Genomic DNA, 20434 nt, shown 5'->3' on the forward strand with positions numbered 1-20434 from the left:
AGCAATTCTTTACATACTGACTATTTTTTCCAAATATTTTCAATCATACCTTTTGGTCATCTTCAATGATAAGAAACATCCACAATTATTAAAAACGAAATTAAATGGTTATTGAGATGGAGGTAGAATATACATTGAGAACTTTTTATTTAATTAAATTAGGTACTGTTTATAAAAAATCAATTTATTCGTTCTAGGTAAGGAAGTGGGTGATACAATATTGTACTTTGGATGTAGAAAGAAAGATGAGGATTATCTTTACAAAGAAGAACTTGAAGTGTACATAAATAATGGTACTCTGATTTTACATACTGCATTTAGCAGAGAACAACCTCAAAAAGTGTATGTTACACATTTATTGGAACAAAATAAAGAAGAATTATGGAGAGTTATTGGTGAACAAAATGGACATATTTATGTTTGTGGGTTAGTATGATATTATAATATTTTATTCTAATATTAAATTACTTTCATTATAATTATAATGTACATTAATTTTAATTATTATATACATTTATGAGAATCTTTTGTTTTATTAGTGATGCCAAAAACATGGCACGTGACGTACACAATATCTTACTGAAAGTTGTAATGGAAAAGGGAAATATGTCAGAACTTGATGCTGCAAGTTATATTAAGAAGATGGACTCACAAAAACGTTATTCGAGTGACGTATGGAGTTGAATATTATTTAATTAAATTTCATGGATATTTATAAGCTGAATTGTCTATGTAAACTTTTTAAATAAGCCTTTATGAAAAGGTCTACCTATAACCTTCGTACAAAGGTACGATATGCATGTAAACATTTAAAAGATTAAGAGATAATTATAAATGTTAGCAAAATCATTTAAGTCCTAAATGTATTTATTATTCATAAGTAGTTTATGAATTTTGTATAAAATAAGCTTTTTTCTTTTATTTCAATTCATCTTGTTTTATAATATCAACATTTTTATAATTAGTACAGTGCAATAACGAGTTTAAAGTTGACTTTTACATTCGACATATATGCTCAAAAATTGTACTATACTATGAACAAAAATTTTAATATAATTGATATTAAATAATAAAACTAGTTAAATAATGTAGTAACTTCACAAATATTTGATGTGAAATGTTAGTGCATGCATTTTCTATACATGCACATGTGTGTAATATGTGTAGTCGTAAAAAATTGGACATGTCATACACATCCATCAATAGAATATTCCCAACTTTTAATGATAAGATAAGTTTAAAAAAGTGTGTAGCAAAATTATAATATGCACTATAAAAATGAAAAAAAAAGAAATGGATAGAATATAATAAAAAAAAAAGAAAGTTGTATTGGTCTTTGAAAGTAAAAACATTCAAATTTGTACTTTAAAAATGATTGTACAAAAAACTATTATACTTAAGACTTTTACATTCTCTGTATGGAATGATAATAATGTTATACTTATTTATGTGTATGTTACATTAAAAGCATGGATTATACTGTATGTATGTATGTACACACTTGAGGTTTTAGTAAAACTGTATGTACTCTAAAATATATAATGTTCATTAACTAGTAAATGTTTGCACCTACTAGAAAACATATTCATTAAACAGCAATGATTTCTGTTATTTAAGAAGAATATGGTACTTAGAACACACCCCTTTTTTTTCTTCAATAAGCTTCTAGTTCTTGAGTGGTTGAAATGCTATATAAAGAATACATGAATAGAATGCATGAAACATTTAATGTGAATGCAATTAACTTATGTACAAGTTGCATGAATCTCTATAAAATAATAATGCTCTGTAAATAGTTACAAGGTATTTAAAATTTAAAATATGATATCCAATGAAAAATTAAACTATTATTTATTGCATTTTGCAAATATATTTTAATATATGTAATCTATACTCAATGGGTTTCATTAGTTGCTATTAAGTGAAAACAATGGTTTGTCAATATTGAGTCAAGTTTTACTTGTTTTGATACTAACGACTTGTTTTTGTGTAATTTGTAATTATATAGAGTTTATCTTGATAGAAATAAGAATAAGTGGATTTATATTATTTTTAATAAATACAAATTAGTCTTTTTCGCTACAAATAATTTTCAAAATATTAATAATTAATACAAATATAAAATTAAATTCATTTTTTCATTATGAAAACCTTATCGAATCAATGATAGTATCTAAACAAAAACGAAATCATTCTGTTTCTTAATAGCTAACATTTTGATTAGAAGACTACGCCAATGTCATCGGTATTCTCTCTATCTCTGTCTCTAACTCTACTGCTGCCATTAATTTTCGTCGCTGTTTTCGGTCAACAGCGATTCCTGCCTGCGATCGTAGAAGAGGTAATGGACTACGATAGGAGTCTGGGAATGTAAACACGCTATGCCTCCTAGAAGAATAATATGTACAAGCAAACACGAGACAAAATAAGAATTCCGCGACAATAGAGATAACATTCGATAAACCGATACCATAAAGATATTGATACTTGTATTCATAACTTGTATCAAAAAAAGTATTAATATCCAAGTACTTGTATCGAATGTAAATAAATATAAGATATTTTTTTATTAATAGATTTCATTAATGAATATTTATTTTATATAGACATTTATTAATATACACATATTTTATTAAGAAATACTTATTAACAAAACCATACTCTATTAATTAACATTTATTTGGCATATAAATTAATTAAAAAATAAATTTTTTGTTACACTTTTCAAAAATAATAATTTTTCTAAGAATTTTGTAGAAAATCGATTTCTATTTCTCGTAATTATTGCTCTTGCCTTTGAAAATAGTCTTTAGCAAGGAACTGAGGAAACAAGAACCACAAAGATCTTTCAAGCCTGTCTATATAGTAATGGAATTGTCTCTTTTATTTCTTTCCATTATTCTAATAAAGAAGAATTTAATCCAGAAACAGTTGAAGATACCATACATTGACAACTGATTACCTTTAATATTTGTTTTCTTCTGATGATCTATTATCAATGGATTTTTCTTAATTTGTCAAAATTAATGATTCTTATTATTATTTTTACTTTTAAAATAATCATTTTTATTAAATTATGTTTTAATGTAGCTTTAGCAACTAAAGTAATTGAACGAAGAAAACATGATAAATGTTTTTTTTTTGAAACTGTATTTTTCACAGTAGGAATTGTGTTAGCATTATTATTCATTACAATATATCTGAATTTAGGAAGTGTAATATTCCATTCATATAATATAAATCAAAATTCATTACTAATATACCTAATTAATAGTATAATTTTCATTTAATTCTTTTGTGGCAATATTATTTATTAAATGAAACTTCATAAGAGGGAGGAATTACTTTTGTTAGTGTTAAAAAGTCTTTTTCACCCACAAATGTATTTCTTCGTTAAGAGCTGAGTTTAACCTGTATACGAAGAACTGGTCAATTTTCTCATCATGCCTGATTCACTTTTACCTTGCAAAAAAGAGAACGAAATGGAATGTAAACGAGTCATGAGAAACTGAAAGCGAACAAGGAATGGCATGAGCAGATGAAGCATTGATATTTTATTTCAATCTATTTTTCGAAAACCTGAAACTCCATTCTTCATGCGGACAATAGTGCTTCATCTGACTTGTATTATTTCTTGTTTTTCGCAGTCCTGATTTGCTCTCATCTTTGGCAAAAAAAAAAAAATAAGAAACAACTGCTCAATCATGTCCCTTAAAATGAGAAATATAGGCTAATTTTCTTGCCAGTAAACCAAAACAGTATCATCTAAACACTCCAGTGATAATCTCAAGTTTGTGTATAGTGATGAATGGCCGATGTCGCTGTTACGTCATCGACTAGTCGACGACGACGATTGCTACATCGAAGACTACTAATTGTAACATTTATAAATTAAAAACGAGATTTACATAAGGTTATCGCTGATTTATTTACGCGGCGACACTGCTTTTAATGCACTGGCGAAAGAATCACTCTGTATCTACATTGAATAGCATGCGCCAGTCCTGAGCCACCTACTTTTAATAAAGAAATATTGTATTTTTAATAATTGTGGAAAATATTTTATAACATTAATAATGGTTTATATAAACAAACCAATAATATCTAAAGATATAATTCTAATTTTATCCTTGCCATGTTCACTATCTTGATTAAGTAGTGTCAAATAGTAGTTTTATTCACACGTGACTCTTATACGAGATATAAGGCTGTAAACTTTATGACTAACAGAAATTTAATTTTTCTTCAAAAGTCAATTTACTTTTCTTCTTCAAAAATGTACCCCTTCTATCAAGTCTAAAGTATTGAGTTTATGTTTATTTATATATTAACTGTTTTCTACATTAAAATAAATAAATATTATTTATATGTAATAAATATATAGGGCATAAGTTGAATACTAACATAGTTATTTGAAATAATCTTTTCTTAATTTATTATGTATTTTTAAATATTTATAATCAAAATTGCTAAGTAAATATATGTCAGAAATTTTCTAATTTCTTAATATTAGATTTTATGTTAGTAAGGCACATATCAGGAATGATTAAACCATCACTAGGTTCCTGAAAATTTTCAGAAATATTTGTGCTACTAAAATTTGTTCTTGCACTATTTGAATTTGAATTTTGTATTTTAGGTGTAGAAGTTCTTCCTTTTAAAAGTACTGCTTGCTCTGTACTTTTGCTAGCTTCTTTAATAGATATTGATGATACATCACTGAAGTCTGGTAAACCATAATTACTATCAAATTGTTTCCTAACGGGTGATATTCTCTTGGCAGTGTTCATTGGTGTTCGTTCATCAGAATTTGATGATGAACTCAGAGCACTTGCTTCACGTGTTTTTTTTAATGTTATTACTGCCCAACCTAAGCCAAGTTTTTTAAGAGCTATTTCCATTTCTTCTGGAGATGAAGGTGTGCTTGCTATTTGTGAAATGCCAGACAATTCAGAAAAACTATTTGAACTTGTAAATGTTATCTTATCTTTGTTGTTTTTCTCTTGTTCGTTTGAATTAGCATTTATAGAAGAAACAGGCTGCAACTCTTCTATCTGAAACAATCCATGATTAGCTGTACCACATTGTAATTTTTTATTATTTATTTCTCGCGTTTCGACTCTATGACACTCTTTTTTTTCTTCATCTTTATTTTTCACTAAATTTTGACATTCTGTATTTTTAGACATTTTTGATGAGTCACAAAATGTTGCAGCCTCTTCCACTCTATGTGTTGAAACTATTGAGGATAGTTTTGAAGTTGAAGGATTATACGATTTTTTTAAATATTGATCCCTTATATTAAGTGAAGAAGGAACATGATTTGATGGTTTAACTATTACAACACCTTTAGTTATTTGTGCCTCTGTAACTTTATGTACAGATAATGGACTTTTAATATTATTTTGACTTTTATTTATGGTATCTGGTGTATCAAATTCAATTATTGTTGACAATTCATGACCGGATGATTCAATTTCAGTTCTGAAATTTAATTTTATTATAATTACATAAAAAATATACATAAAATAATACAATTAAATGAAAAACAGAAAACAAAAACATTCATTTTTACCTATATAGTCCACTAAGTAAGCTCACCGGTGGTTTACTTCTTCCATTCGTAAATGTAGCATTTTCTATTGTTCTTGATACTTTTGGAATGTCAGCAAGTAATGGAATAAAATCTTTATTTCCTTTTACCTAAACAACCATTGACGACTCAGAGTAAAATAAAAAATTATGTACAGATATATTAATATAAATGTTAGTAACTTAAAAGTATGCATTACCTCTTTATTAGAATGTTTCTGTGTAGCAGTATCATTTCTTTGTGTTCTTGACAAAACGTAATTTTTAGAGTCAGTCGTGTCTGTTGACGTCTGAATTGTATGAGTTATTGTTGAATTGTCACTTTCTTTTGTCACCATTAAAGTATTTTTAAAACTTTTACTCTGCTCCAAAATTTCTTTTGATAATTTTTCTATTACTTCTTTATCATGAGAATTTGAATTAAGCTGAGAATCACTTTCTGGCGGTATTGTTATTAATGTTTGAGGTTTGTATTGTACTTTATATCCATCAAGCTGTATGTTGACTCTTTCTTCACTTATGATCTTTGGCTTGGCTTTGGTTTTTTGTGATTCAGATGTTTTATCATTTGTTTGAGTTACAACATTTATTTCCTTAGCTTGATTTAAGTCTTCTTTGAGAATTGTTTTATTCTTAATAATTTTTTGTGATTCAATAAGTGTTTTTGCAAGTTGATTATGAATAGCCTCTATATTTTCCACAAGATTGCGGACACTTTGTAGATCAGTAGGTATTGATTTTGATGGAGGTAACTGCATTAAACTGGTTTCATCGCCTGCACTAATTAAAGAAAGTTCTACACCTAAAAAGAATTATGCCGTTTATCATTGTTTTATTTTTATTTAAACCACATATAATTATTAGTTTATAAAAATAATGTACCTTTTTGTTCATTTCGAACTTTTTCAATAAGGTTTGTCAAAGAAACTATTCTTTCTGCACACAAAGTTTGAAGATCTTCATATTTTTGTAATATTTGAGGACAATTTCTCAATGCATAATTGCAAATATTGTTAAATTTTGTATGCACTAGTTTACATTCTGAATTTTTACATGAACAGAATTCTAGGGAAACTAATGGTTGCTTTGAACATGCAGTCATTTGCTCAGATGATAAATATCCATTTTGTTGATAATTAGATAAATCTGTTGACATTGAATGATCATTTTTAACAGATGACAGTATACTGCTCCCGTTTGCTTGTGAATCTGTGGATGCAAATCTAAGCATTTTGCTAATTTTATTAGGATGAGTTATATTTGAAGGCATCTGCATAGTACGTGGTGAAGGAGTTTCTGGTGTTGATACTGGACTAATATCTCTATTTAAAAATCTCATACTTTCATTTGCTGAAGAATCTAACATTTCGAGAATAGACATATTATTACTTAAAGCTTCAAGTATATCTCTGGGTTTTATTGGTGGTGGACTAGTAAAAGAAGTTGACGTATCTGATATATCTCTTGTTTTAACTTGGTTTGCTTGAGACTGAGCACAATATAATTTGCTTGTAGATTGATCCTGAATACTTGTTGAATATATTTGAGAACTTTGTGTACCTACATCCACAGCTACTGCTGCATCCTGAAGTTGGTTGACTTTAATATTGAATCCACTTTTATTAACATATATTTTAATCCTTTTACTAGGCATACTTGTTGAGACGCTGCTCATTTTCTTAATGCTATTACCATGCGATCTTGGCAAAGTCTTTGAAAACTTTTTTGTAGGAGATGGTGTTTTACATATATGTACTACAGATGATTTTTGAATCATTTCTAGTGGAATATGTTTTAATGTTTTTGTATCGTGCTTTTCGTGTTTAGAAATTACTTTTGGACTTTGTTTATCAATATCATTAATAGTATCCGTAATTACAGAACTTGTTGATTCGTTACTATCTGCTGCAGGAGTAATAATTGTAATTTTTGGTTCAATAGGATAATGTTTTGCAGTTATGTTAATTTCATTATCAATAGAATTAGATTCACTTTCTTCTTCTTGCGTTAACTTTACTTGTATGCTTTTATCTTGAGCAACATCGTGTTTATCTTCTGTTGTAGTTTGTACAGCAATTTCTACTTTTTTGATAAGCAAGTTATTTTTTTCTCCCATTGTATCCTTTTTACGAGCTTCATCACAACAAACTGTATTTATTACTCTGATTTCTGGTGATGAAGGTTTTTGATTGTATGTATCCTGAGATGTACTTGATTGTGCTTGAACTGATTTTTCTTTCTCAAATAAACGCTTCATAGATGCATTAAAAATATCATTTGGTAGATCTGCTCCAAATTCTTGTAATAATAATTGCTTTTGCTTTTCAACTTTTTTTAACATATCCAATATTTGTTCTTCACGCGAGTTTTCATTTTCCTTAGATTTATTTTGTAAAGTTTTGTCAGTGTTTGTACATTCATTGGAAATACATTGTTCTTCCCAAGTAGCACCCATATCAACACTTTTATCATTTTCTCTTAATACAAGAGTAATTTGTCTTTCCATAGGATATGAAGGGCACTCTTCCAAACATTCTTCATCTAATAAAGTTTTTAGTGCACGATTTAATTTCTTTTTGTGTTGGTCTTGTAATACTTTTCTTTGCCCTTCTTGCGTATATACATATTTCTAATAAGAGATAAGTATACTATAATTAATATAAAATTTACAATAAAAGTAAAAAATTTATAATAGGATACCATATACCGGGTAATGTTCAACTTGACCAGCTTTCAATTTACGTTCTTCGCATACAAGATGATTTAGATTCTGTACGAGAGTTTGATAATCCCGACGTACTTTCTCCCTTAACACCGCGTCTTCACCACGCTTCTGAGCACCAAATTTACGACTTTCTGCTAAATGTGTTTCAACTTTCTCTACCTGTTCAATTTCTTGGGCTAAATCTATTGCACTTGGCTACAAACATAAATTTAATATCAATGAATATTATTGTATAGAATATGTTTCCTACCACTGGAATCTGAAACATTTCTTATTCTTGGTAGTAGGACAAAACTTTAAACTGTATCTTCGTATAGATAAAGAAATGAATTGCATTTATTGTCAAATTTGAAAATTTTTGTATATTGTAATTTGACAATATCTACAGTCATTGTTACTATTATTATTTATTATTCTATGCTGGCAATTACAAACCTCATTCCATGCTTGTATTTTTTCAACTACACCAACTGGTTTATTATACATGTTAGACTGATGTTTTCTATGATCATACAATTGTACTTTATCATTTGTTGGGCAGCTAACATACTTTGGTGCTCTTATACATTTATATTGTGCACCATTATCAGCTAAATACAATGAATCATCACTAAATGAACTAGAATCACTAATAACAGTTGAATCTGAAGTTGATTGTACATAGTCCTCTGGGTTATACCTATAATGTTAAAATACTTTGTCAGAAGTTATTTTATACTAAAATCAATGTTATAATGCAAACCTTAAGGCTTTATCAATTTTTGTTGAGACAGAATTTGAATTTGATTCTGCTTTCCCAGAATTTTTGATGTTACATTCAGACTCATGTGTCTGTACATTTTGTTTGGTAGTTTCTTCAACAGCTGTAGTTTTTAATGTTGAAGGTTCTGCAACTGAACTGACAATAAATTGTTCTTTCAAAACTGTGGCATTCTTTTTGGAATCAGCTTCCACAGTCTTCGATTTTGATATCAAAAGTGGTGAACATGTTTTAAAATCACTTCCAACAACCTATACAACAAATTGGCAAATACATAAATTTGTATCTAACATTTATTATTATGTTTATGTATGAATACTATACTTTTATATAGGATTTGGTAACTTTCCCAGGTGATTTCTTAAAAAACTGTTTTTTTATTTTTTTCTTAGCAGATTTACATTGTTTATTCTGTTCATCAATATCCAGTTGTGTAGTATCTTTTTCTACTATTGTGTCCCGAGGCAGTTTTGCTATCATTGTAGACCTAAGATTCTCCAATTCTCTTACATGACGTAATCGCTCTTGATGTAGCTGTTGCATAGTTTCCTTCTAAATGGATTTTATTTACTCATTTATAATATTTATGATCTAAGAAGATTTATAAATTAAATGTCTTACTTGTTGTATATTATTCATCTGTTTCATTGCTTCTTTTCCTCTTTTCAATGCAGTTAATTTATTTTTCTTTTCTTTTTCATAAACCAATGCAGTATGATCAGGTTCTAATGTTGCAGATACATGTGCTTGACCAATATCTGCCATATCTTCCTGATATTTTTGTTGAATTTCCATAATTTTACCATTATACATTTGTTTCAAAGTTAATTTATCATCATTTTCAAGTTTTTTAAGTTCCTGTTTTGCTATATTCTTAGCACGTTCCAAAAGTCTATCCGATATTTCTTTTGATTGCTGTCGTACCTATGTAAATTGTTCAGTGATTTTTCAAATTCTTTTACATTATTTTTGTCATTATCCATGCAGTGCAATAAAACAATTATTATTTGATATTATTTGAAAGAAAACTATATTCTGTTACAGAATATATTCCTGCACAATTAAATATAATTGCAGTAATATCCATTAATAATTTAATTATAAATTTTGTCTTTTATTATTTTTAAATTTTTAAACAATTTGTTGTGTTTACAGACGCGCGCGCGCAATACATGTACATATATATTATACATCACAAATTATTTAAAAATTTATATTTTCTCCCTCTCTACATATATAGGTACATACACGTGTGCGCATACATATGTATATGCATATATATAAAAATATATATATATATATATATACACATATATATATACCTGCTCCAAGCGTAACCTTCGCCGACGATCGCGCTCATTTTTCTTAATTTGGTCTAAATCAGATAGTACCATTCTTCCACGTCGTATACTTAAAGGATTTCCGTTGATAGTAACGTTAATAGACATATTTTCTTCAAATAAATCTGAAACAAAATACGTCTTCTCAACTCAAATTGAAACTCGCAGGAATGGTCATCCTTATATTTGGCCAATCAACGGATTATCGTCAGTGATTTGTAAGCATACGCGTGTAGGGGCGTTAAAGCTATCGAAAGAAAGTGTCAAAGTAGAAGACCTTAAGGCCCTCTATGCAAAGGATACAGTTGAAATACAAAATCACTGTATCATATACGCTGCTAGTAACTTGTCACACATTCAACTTTATTTAATGAAACTGAAGAACCCCTCTAGCTATTCTACATACAATAAAGAATGCAAGCATGTTACGACTTTTGACTAGTAAAATTACCCATCATTAATCATATTTTACCAATCAGAAATGGGCACACGTCTCGCGTAATATGGAGTTTTTTTTTCTGCCATATCGTAACACTCTGGTCAGGGATGTATCTAGATATATCGTAGATTGACGCTTGTAGATTAAAAGACGAGAAAACGCGACAAAGATTCAAAAATCAATGGTAAAACTTACATTAAAAAATTGTCCTAAAAGTTAAAGTCTTAAAAAAATAAATAACAATATTACTATTTATATATATAAACAATAACTTGTATAAATCTATTACATATGAGTGAGAGAATAGCCTTCTACCAAGTGACCCTGCCACGGTCACGTGGTTTTATTTAGATCCACTTATCATCTATGAAACGAACTATAGAAAGCGTCCATTGCAACACTTGAAGATGTATTCATATCTCCCACGTCTTTAATGCATTTTTGTAAGCGGCTTAATAATGTTTCACACGACAAAATCAACCATTTTGTAACAAGAAACTATCTAGTGAAATTACTAAAGCGTCAGCCTTGTGTCTTGCTAGTCGGTATTGCCACAACAAGCAATGTTCAGTGGCAATACATACGTACTTGAAATACACACTTTGTCGTTCAAGTATCACACATCCTTTGCACTTCTTCGTGATGCGTTCATTCAGGTGATTAATGTTTGTCTAAACAAATCATAAGTTGACTTGAGAAGTATTAATTGTAATAGAATTCTCTTTCCATTTGTGTAGAAATTGATGAACCAGAAGTGAAACAGTAGTCAAGACTGAAAAAGATATCTATATTGACCAAAACTTCTATCAATGTGTGATGCATAATTGTACATTATTGGAGCGCCAAACTTTGTAATAACGTTCAAACTCAACTGGTTTTAATTAATTTAATCAGTATTGCAATGATTTATAATAAGTCGATTATATTTATGTTTCTTCAGGAAAACTAAGGAATATAAAAAAGTGTTTATTGGAAAATATACATGAAATATCTCAAACAATGATCATCACAAGCGTACAAGACGTCACTTTAGAGGCATATGGTAAGTACTCACTGATTTTATTCTATACAATATATAATTTTACTTAAACATATTAAAGTAAAACATATTTTGACAAAATAATTTTTAATAGAAACTATCAATATAATGATCACACAGGTATTGCATTTAATACATATTGGAAGTTATACAAATCTATATAAAGTTAATCGTTACAGTATAAATTATGTTAAAAAATTATAAATTAATGTTAGCCTTTCATTAGCTTTACATAGTTTTCTTAATAGTTGTAAATAATGTTTTGAAGAATGATGGTAATGGGAAATAGACTTTTCAGTTGTTTAGAAACAATTATTGGTCTTTATTTTAATAAAGTAATTGATGATATTACTGATGGAAAGGGAAGCAGAAATGTATGACTTAAGCATTTATTTTATATAATTCATTATCAATATAAAACTTACAGTTGCAAGGCATTACAATTAACTTGCTTTTAATAAAATTTGGTTATAATGATTAAACATGAGTCATTAATCATTATCATTAATTATTGAAATTGAAAATGAAAAGAGGTGATAACTCCATTGTATAGTATTAATTATCATTGTTTTTTCTTTTTAGAATAAAAGACTGTTAAAACAAATGGTAACATTTTTTCATACTGACATATTTGCTTTGAATTTGAACTTTATTAAAACATAGAGAAATAAATGTTGTGCAAACAGTATATATAGTGAATATTATTAAATATCTATACCATTGATAATGTAATACTGTTACAGCAATATTTTAATAATTTTCATAATCAAAATTAAAATAATAATATTATAATATTATATTTATGATTTTATCATATATTGATTATGTATATTTAAACAATGTATAGTACACATAAATATTGTATTTCTGCTGATAAGTTATTTAAGTTTAAAAGATATTATTTTCCATAAATATTTCAGATTAGAAGAATATATGGAATTAAAATGGCTCGTAGACGTAAAACCGAAATGAAAACATCTGTGAAATCATCCCTTAAGTATGTACCTGTCCGGAAATCTAGTAGACAAATAGCTAAAAAGCAATTAGAAGAAAAAAAAGTTAATGGAGATGTTTTACAAATATCTTACTCAAATGATGCAGAAGATGGTAGAAGTACCGAAGAATATCAGAATCAAATGCTCCCAAAAAAGAATCAAAATTCTTTAAGGAAGTATAACAAGCAGAAGAATGTCCCTAATAGTAATCTGCTTGTAATTAATGAAGAGAGTGAATACTCAACATCGCAATATAAAAAGGATACTAGTGAAAGTGACAGTCAAGATGGAATAGACATTATAATTGAACACTCTGAGAAACTTAGTCCCGAAGATGTCCAACAAGTAGTTGTTGGTAATTCAATTAAGGAAACTGTAACTGAACCTGACTCTACTGAAATTGAAATATGGCCAGAAGATGTAGTAGAAGAAACTATAATTTGTGAAGAGATGGAAGTGAAAGAAGACGTTAAAAGTAACAGTTATAGTTTGAGACAAGAAGATGATATGATGGTAAAAGAAGTATTGCTGATAAGCAATTCCTCATCATTAGAAAGAAAAAATTTTGTTGAATTTACTGTGATACAAAATGAAGGTGGTTTAGAATCCATGGTAATGGCATCTAATTCAAGAAATACATCTAATACTGAATACTGCGCCATGCTAAAAGATATTTGTAACTTAGGTAGATCTGAAACTGAGAATTCCATATCAACCTCGTGTATAGATGTGCCAATGACTTCTAACAATAAAAATGGTAAATCATCTAATTTGGAGGAATTATATGCTCATGATACAACAACACTCAGCAATCAAAAAGACTTACACACAGATAGAAACATGTTCGTAAAAAAATCAGATGAAACTCTATCTAAAGAAGATGCATTTTGCAGAATAGACAACAAATTAGCAGACATGCAAATTAGTGAATCTTCAAAAGAAATACAAAAATTAGTTAATGATTTATCTAATATAGAAAGTGCAACATCTCCATTACAAATTGCTATTAATATAGAAAAAGAAATTCCAATGAATCTTGATGATGAAAGTAGTTCATCAATATTGGATAAAATAGAACAGTTACATCATCCCAATAATTCTATTTCTTTGCTCGATAATATAGACAAAAATATAACAGAACGGAATAAATCCACTTCCAGTGATGATAAAATAGATTGTGCTGATCAGCATTTATTAAAATCAAAAGTTTTACGAGATAAAAAGGTTGGAAATCAACGAAAAATTATACAGTCACAACAGATTAATGAACTATTATATGGTGACAGTGAAGCAGATAATAAAATTGACGGAGATGATACAAAATTATCTAGTAGTAGTGATAATAGTAATGATACATTGTTATCTTTGAGTAATTGTAAACTTACAGAATTTGAAACAAAGTGTAATAGTAATTCAAACGATATTGATAAAAGGATTGAGTTTAGAAGTCGAAGTGGTAGTACTGATACAACAGGTTCAGAAAGTGGATCAAACAGTTCTGGTGTGAGGAGAAGTAGTAGAATTAGATCAATTGGTTTAATGAAACAAAGGTACGTATTATGATATTTAAATATACAAAGACATATATGGAAATATATTCTTAATTATTTACCTTAATACTTATGGTACAATTAACACTTATTAGTATCATTAGAATTCATAGTATTAAATGTATTTTCCATTTGTATCAAAAAATTGTTTTAATATTGTTTTATAGGTCTCGTGGGCGTGGTTTAGTTACAAAACCTAATATAGATATTTCAAAATCAAGTATTCAACAAGAACGGGAGAAAGTATCTAATAATACTGTTTTAGTTGCTCAAGATGTAAAAGTGGACAATCCACCTGAGCCACAATCAGATAAAGAGAATAACGTCAGTAAGGCTGGAAATACATTTGATTCGTTTACTCCACTAGCAACTACTTGCAATGCTATAGGTTATGACTCAGACTCTTGTAAACCTGTTAAAGTAAAATCACGATGGCGAAGATCGAGTGAACTTGAAATGGGTGGATCAAACACAGGATTTGGATCTACATCATCGGTTGGATCTACATTTGGAACCATAACTACAAATATGCCTGAATCAGGATTATTAATGTTTAAGTCTGCAACTGGAACTCTAACAGACATTGGCTCTTCAGATTCTGGATCTGGATCTACAACAACAGCAACAAATATTCAACCTACTACAGAAATAGAACAAGTGAAAGAAGTATTAGCAGCAGCTAACAATACCACTGCTGTGCTAATTCCAAGAACTATTGGTGCAAAAATTTCATTACCTATGGTTCCCGAGGTAGAAGATAGGGAAATGGAAGAACGCTTAAGTCAGTTTGAATATTTACCTGAAAATTTATATCTGACAGAAAGGTAACTAAAAAATAAATAAAATTATGCCTGCAAAACTTTGATACATACAATAATAATTTTATTTAGGTACACAAATAAGGAAACTAAACGAATGGTGTGCGATTGCTTTTTAACAGAAGAAGAAATTGAAAGAGGAGAACTAGGTTGTGGAGAAGATTGTCTCAATAGACTTCTTATGATAGAATGGTATATATTTTGTTATATGTATATGTTTAATTTAAATGTAAAATATCAAACAGAAAACAATGTGTATAATATGTGGTACAAATTTTAGTGGACCTCGATGTGTAGTAGGTAATCGCTGTACAAACAAAAGGTTTCAAAATTGTGAATATGCTAAATGTGAAGTATTTAGAACAGAAAAAAAAGGGTTTGGTTTACGTGCCATAGTCGATCTGTTAGCGTAAGTAGTCTTAAATATAATTACAATAATAACTCATCATAACTTATGTGTTGATGAATTCAATTTCTAATTATTAGGGGGGAATTTATAATGGAATATGTAGGTGAAGTAGTTGATCCAAAAGATTTTCGACGTAGAGCAAAAGAATATTCAAAGGATAAGAATAAACATTATTATTTTATGGCGTTAAAATCTGATCAAATTATTGACGCTACTATGAAAGGAAATGTTTCTCGCTTTATAAATCATAGTTGTGATCCAAATTCTGAAACACAAAAAGTAAGTAATAGAAATTAATAAAAACAAATTATAAATAGTGCATATTTTTATATCAGTTAATTTTGAAATTTACATAGTGGACAGTGAATGGTGAATTGAGAATAGGCTTTTTCAATAAAAAATTTATAGCCGCTGGCGAGGAAATTACATTTGATTATCACTTTCAACGTTATGGGTATGCCAATAATATTTTAATAGAATTAAAAGTATAAAAATTGAGTTATTTATTCTATGAATTTTATTATAAAATTAGTAAAGAGGCGCAGAAATGTTTTTGTGAAGCCCCTAATTGTCGTGGTTGGATCGGTGATACACCGGAGGAAGAAAAGGAAAAAACTGAGAAAAAAGAAAAACGCGAGAAAGACATGCGAAAGAAGAAGGGAGAAAAAAAACAGACTGATTACATGGAAGACGAAGATGTAAGTTTCTATTAATCTATAAACTTTATAGTTACTTTACTTTTTGTCTTATTTTATACATTATTTCAGTTGGAAGAAGAAATAGATAAATTATGTTCAGGTGGTTTGAAAAATAGAGCTCATACATTAACATTAAGTCGATTAATGGTTCGCAGCAGAGAATTAGAACATAGAACACGTCTTTTACGTCTAATACAAAGCGGAGAGCATCCGTGTCGAAGATTATTTTTGGATTATCATGGTTTACGTTTAATTTGGAGTTATGTTATGGATATTTCTACAAACGATTCTGATGAAGCACAACAATTTCGGCTAGAAGTTCTGAAGACTCTAAATACACTTCCTATACCTAATAAAACAATGTTAATGGACAGTAAAATTTTTAACGTGGTCGAAAAATGGTCCAGACGGTTGTATTTTTCTCCAAATGGCGACTCCCCAGAAGACGATCAAGGAAAATCAAAATTAAGTTGTGAGGAATTACAAATGATGATATTAATGAAAACAAATTATGATATTAATGAAAAAAAAAGCTCTTATCAGTTAAACGATGTAGACAAACATGAGACTAATATTGAAAATTGTATAGCAATTAACGAAATGAAATCAGATAATGCAGATCAAAATCTCATACCTGAACTAGCTTCAAGTCTTTTAGCTGAATGGTCAAATTTGAAAGAAGTTTTCCGAATACCGAAAAAAGAAAGAATTGAGCAAATGAAAGAGCATGAAAGGGAAGCAGGTAACAATACTGAATTATTTACTAATATGAGATTCATCTTCTTTAAACTTAAAATTAATAAGTGATCATTTTTAGATCGCGGATACAGAGAAGAATTGGAAAAGGAAGAAAAAAGAGGAACATCATATGACAGGTATAAATAGGGATAAATACACAAATTATTAAATATTTTATAATTCATACTTAGCGTACAATTTTATTATTTCGTAGGCACAGGTCTGACAGATATGGAAGAAATGAATCAGAAAAGCGTGGAGATAGAAGACGAGGACGAGAATCTCCAGAATCTGAATATACTAGAATGAAAGATAAAAGAATAGAGGAAAGAAGTAGCTTGGTTCCAATTCCACGAATGACAAAGTATGAACGTAGACAATTATTTGCCTTAAAAGTTGCTAAAGAGGAAGAAGAGCGACAGCGCCGCCAGCAGCAAGAATCATGGCAAGATCATGAGACTAGGTGTCTGGCATTAGGTATAGATCCTCACACGACTGCTATGGTAGATCCACAAACTGGTTATCCTGTTTTTTACAATCCATCACTTGGACAGTGGCAACATTATCCTACACAAGGTATTCATTTCCTATATTTTTTTTAAATTTATTAAATATAGTTTTTTTATACGATTATTGCATAAATGTAATAATTTATTCTAGATGGAGAAATAAATCAACAATGTACTCCTGTGTATGTAGGAGGACCTCAATCAGTACCTGGCCATTCTCAATCTGGAATAGTACCTCAAAATTCACATGTCCTCCCACCATCAATTCCTTCTGAAATATCACCTGGTATGTCTAGTAGCATACCTTCAGGTGTATCTCCAGTAGTGTACACATTAAGTCAAACATCCGTGTTCAATCAAACCACAACAGCATATTCTTTACTATCTCATTGTCACCAACAATATCCCGAAAGTCAATTGTCACTTTCAAACAACTTAGTTCATGGTGGAACACCTCCTATTACAATTCAAGCTCAGTCTCTCTATGATCATGTTGAAAAGCAATCAGATCGGCAGTTTCCTGCAAAAACATTTAAAGCAACACAACCAGAAATACCTCCTATAGATTTGCCACCAAAATGGAAAAGTGCAACCGATACCAGGGGTAGAATATATTACTATCATGTAAAAGAACGTATATCACAATGGTTACCTCCACCACCAGATCATATTGGAGTTCAGCCAGATTCATCATCATCTTCAGAATCCAGTGAGGAATCTAGTTCATCAAATGAAGATGATGAAGATATTGAAGAGGATAATAACGAAGATCAGAAAAATGAAGAGTTAGATTTAAATAATACTTTAATAGAAAAATCATTAAATGATTCTAAGCATATTATGTCTAAAAAAAGTGGTGTTCCTAATATAACTGGAAGTTCAGGACTTTTTCCAGAAGGTAAAAAAAGAAGAGAAGGATTAGTTCAAGAAAGAATCATCAGTGTACGTTGCATTTTTTGTTGTTTTTTCAGATGTAATGGATTTATTATATGATCAGTCCTATTATTATATATTATATTTGTACATTTTGCAGCCACGCCGAGAAGAAGTTCGTGTAGATCATAAAACGCACAAAGGAATAAAGGAAAAATTACGACGTCAAAAAGAAAGAGCAAAATTTAAAGAACATGTTGAAAAATTACGAAGACATCGACGTAGTAACAAATCGAAATCACATTCACGTCATAGTTTAAATAAATTACAGTCGCCTTCAACCGATTTATCTACAATGTCGGAAAGAAAAATTAAAGATACTTTTAGGATAAATATGGCAAATGTGATGGTACACTTTTTGAATCCATACAGAAAAAATGATTGTAAACAAGGTAGAATAACTAATACGGAAGATTTTAAACATCTTGCAAGAAAGGTATCTTTACAAAACAAGTATAAAAATTTTACTTCTATACTAACATCAGATTTAATTTACTAAACCGTGTTTCTTATTTTAGCTTACACATTTTGTACTCGCAAAAGAATTAAAACACTGTAAAAGTGTTGATGAATTACAGTGTAATGAAAATGTTAAACATAAAGCTAAAGATTTTGTACGTAAGTATATGAGTAAGTTTGGTGCAGTATACCAGAAAAGTACAGACGAAGATTAATTATGTAACTTATAACGTGAAATTGTTATTTATTACACGAATTCTCTACCATGAATATTGTAATATACCTAGTAGAAATATATCTAAGTAATGCCCATATGTAGATATATTTGTAATTATTATTACTGTAATATAGGTCAATTTGTACATGCTTCAGAAACATTCTGGCAATAGGAGCCATTAAGAAATTAGTAAATTTCTAATTGCAAGTATTCAATGTATAAACTCGATATTTTCATTTAGAATGGAATAATATGTCTGTTAATCTTTTAATGAAATTGCATTTTATGTTCTGATATAGTGTACATCCTGTATAGTTAAATTAGGTATTGACCTCTATCCCTTATATTGGTTTCATAAAGAATATTAAATCTATACTTTATTGTTAAATATCACATTAACATCTTAAATATTGTAAATAATATATATTGTAAAAGAATTTTTAAATGTCTCATAAAAGTAAGTTGCAATTACTAAATCTTTTGCTATTTATAACAAGTAAATGAAATGAAAAACAAAAAATTTTGGATTCATAAACTTACTTTCTATATTCTGAAAATTTCTTCTACATGGTACAAAAATTGATTCTGTGATGCATGATTTTTAAACTGAAAGCAATGTACGATTTTAAATAAAAAGAAATCTATGTTTATTGTCAAAGAATTTTGATTTATTAATCAAATTTCCTAATTTATATAATTAATAATGTACGTATATTTCTATGTAAATTCGATAAATTTAAAAATGTTTCTTTCAATATAAAAATGTAGAAAATAAAAGATAATATACTTAATTTAATATACAATTTTTTGAGAAATATTTATATCATAATAAGTAAATCTTTTTTGCTGTTAAAATTAATTCTATATGTTTTAATAGTTTTATAAGTAGATACACAATTAAGTACTTTTAAATCATATGAGTAAGATATTACGGTTTTGGTCACTAGAGGCACTGCATCGCTAATAAGTATTATGCATGAACTTGGTGATGGTACAGAAAGTGGTTTGCAGGTAAGAGGTGTGATATGAAAAAAGTAAGGGGAAATAACAATAGTACCGATCCGTTACCATTTTACATACTATCAGATTTACTAGTGGTGGCATCTAATTAAAATGCCACCCATGAATTTAGGGACACCTCGTACAAAGTTCATTTTAGAAGCGTTTAAAACCAACCCTATCCTAACCTTACGTAATGTAATTTAACCTATCC

The 20434-nt window shown here is 28.8% G+C and overlaps 3 protein-coding genes across 10 annotated transcripts in view; 2 read left to right on the forward strand and 1 right to left on the reverse strand.

Annotated features, from left to right (window-relative positions):
- Nucleotides 1-1859, forward strand: part of Cpr (Cytochrome P450 reductase) — a 29005-nt gene extending 27146 nt beyond the window's left edge. For all 5 annotated transcript variants that reach the window (XM_076324843.1, XM_076324842.1, XM_076324841.1 and 2 more), the window contains exons 10-11: nucleotides 198-426; nucleotides 540-1859. In XM_076324843.1, coding sequence (XP_076180958.1) covers nucleotides 198-426; nucleotides 540-684 — 374 coding nt within the window. In that variant the 3' untranslated portion in view covers nucleotides 685-1859. The remainder of the gene's footprint in view (nucleotides 1-197; nucleotides 427-539) is intronic.
- A 2573-nt stretch (nucleotides 1860-4432) lies between these two features.
- LOC143153081 (uncharacterized) lies at nucleotides 4433-11318 on the reverse strand. Of its 2 annotated transcripts, none has more exons than XM_076323885.1 (11): nucleotides 11052-11318; nucleotides 10400-10542; nucleotides 9699-10001; nucleotides 9402-9629; nucleotides 9060-9328; nucleotides 8753-8996; nucleotides 8300-8512; nucleotides 6475-8221; nucleotides 5793-6394; nucleotides 5576-5703; nucleotides 4433-5484 (listed from the first exon to the last, which is right to left on the reverse strand). In XM_076323885.1, exons 2-11 carry the CDS (start codon nucleotides 10523-10525, stop codon nucleotides 4485-4487), a joined length of 4860 nt encoding a protein of 1619 aa, XP_076180000.1. In that variant the 5' UTR covers nucleotides 10526-10542; nucleotides 11052-11318; the 3' UTR covers nucleotides 4433-4484. The 2 variants fall into 2 exon arrangements, with proteins under 2 accessions (XP_076180000.1, XP_076179999.1); XM_076323884.1 differs by lacking the exon at nucleotides 11052-11318 and adding an exon at nucleotides 10869-10902.
- On the forward strand, nucleotides 11242-19567 carry Set2 (SET domain containing 2). 3 transcript variants are annotated; one of them, XM_076323883.1, is made up of 16 exons: nucleotides 11242-11512; nucleotides 11594-11898; nucleotides 12816-14440; nucleotides 14608-14768; nucleotides 14862-15264; nucleotides 15331-15450; nucleotides 15539-15667; nucleotides 15745-15946; nucleotides 16024-16121; nucleotides 16200-16365; nucleotides 16435-17107; nucleotides 17183-17240; nucleotides 17318-17679; nucleotides 17764-18554; nucleotides 18646-18981; nucleotides 19064-19567. In XM_076323883.1, exons 2-16 carry the CDS (start codon nucleotides 11896-11898, stop codon nucleotides 19217-19219), a joined length of 5283 nt encoding a protein of 1760 aa, XP_076179998.1. In that variant the 5' UTR covers nucleotides 11242-11512; nucleotides 11594-11895; the 3' UTR covers nucleotides 19220-19567. The 3 variants fall into 3 exon arrangements, with proteins under 3 accessions (XP_076179998.1, XP_076179997.1, XP_076179996.1); XM_076323882.1 differs by having other exon boundaries at nucleotides 11243-11512; nucleotides 11594-11707; nucleotides 11797-11898; nucleotides 14608-15264; XM_076323881.1 differs by having other exon boundaries at nucleotides 11243-11512; nucleotides 14608-15264.
- The last annotated feature ends 867 nt before the right edge of the window (nucleotides 19568-20434 follow it).

The sequence above is a fragment of the Ptiloglossa arizonensis genome, chromosome 12 (assembly GCF_051014685.1).
Source record: "Ptiloglossa arizonensis isolate GNS036 chromosome 12, iyPtiAriz1_principal, whole genome shotgun sequence".
NCBI lineage: Eukaryota > Metazoa > Arthropoda > Insecta > Hymenoptera > Colletidae > Ptiloglossa > Ptiloglossa arizonensis.

Bases quoted from the DNA above. Each gene is read 5' to 3' on its own strand.
- Set2 (XM_076323881.1), top strand. The intron at 14,441-14,607 runs GTACGTATTATG...ATTGTTTTATAG, and splicing joins ATTGGTTTAATGAAACAAAG to GTCTCGTGGGCGTGGTTTAG. The intron at 15,668-15,744 runs GTAAGTAGTCTT...TCTAATTATTAG, and splicing joins GCCATAGTCGATCTGTTAGC to GGGGGAATTTATAATGGAAT.
- LOC143153081 (XM_076323884.1), bottom strand. The intron at 8,997-9,059 runs GTTTGCATTATA...TTAACATTATAG, and splicing joins AAAATTGATAAAGCCTTAAG to GTATAACCCAGAGGACTATG. The intron at 8,513-8,752 runs GTTTGTAATTGC...TTATGTTTGTAG, and splicing joins AAATACAAGCATGGAATGAG to CCAAGTGCAATAGATTTAGC.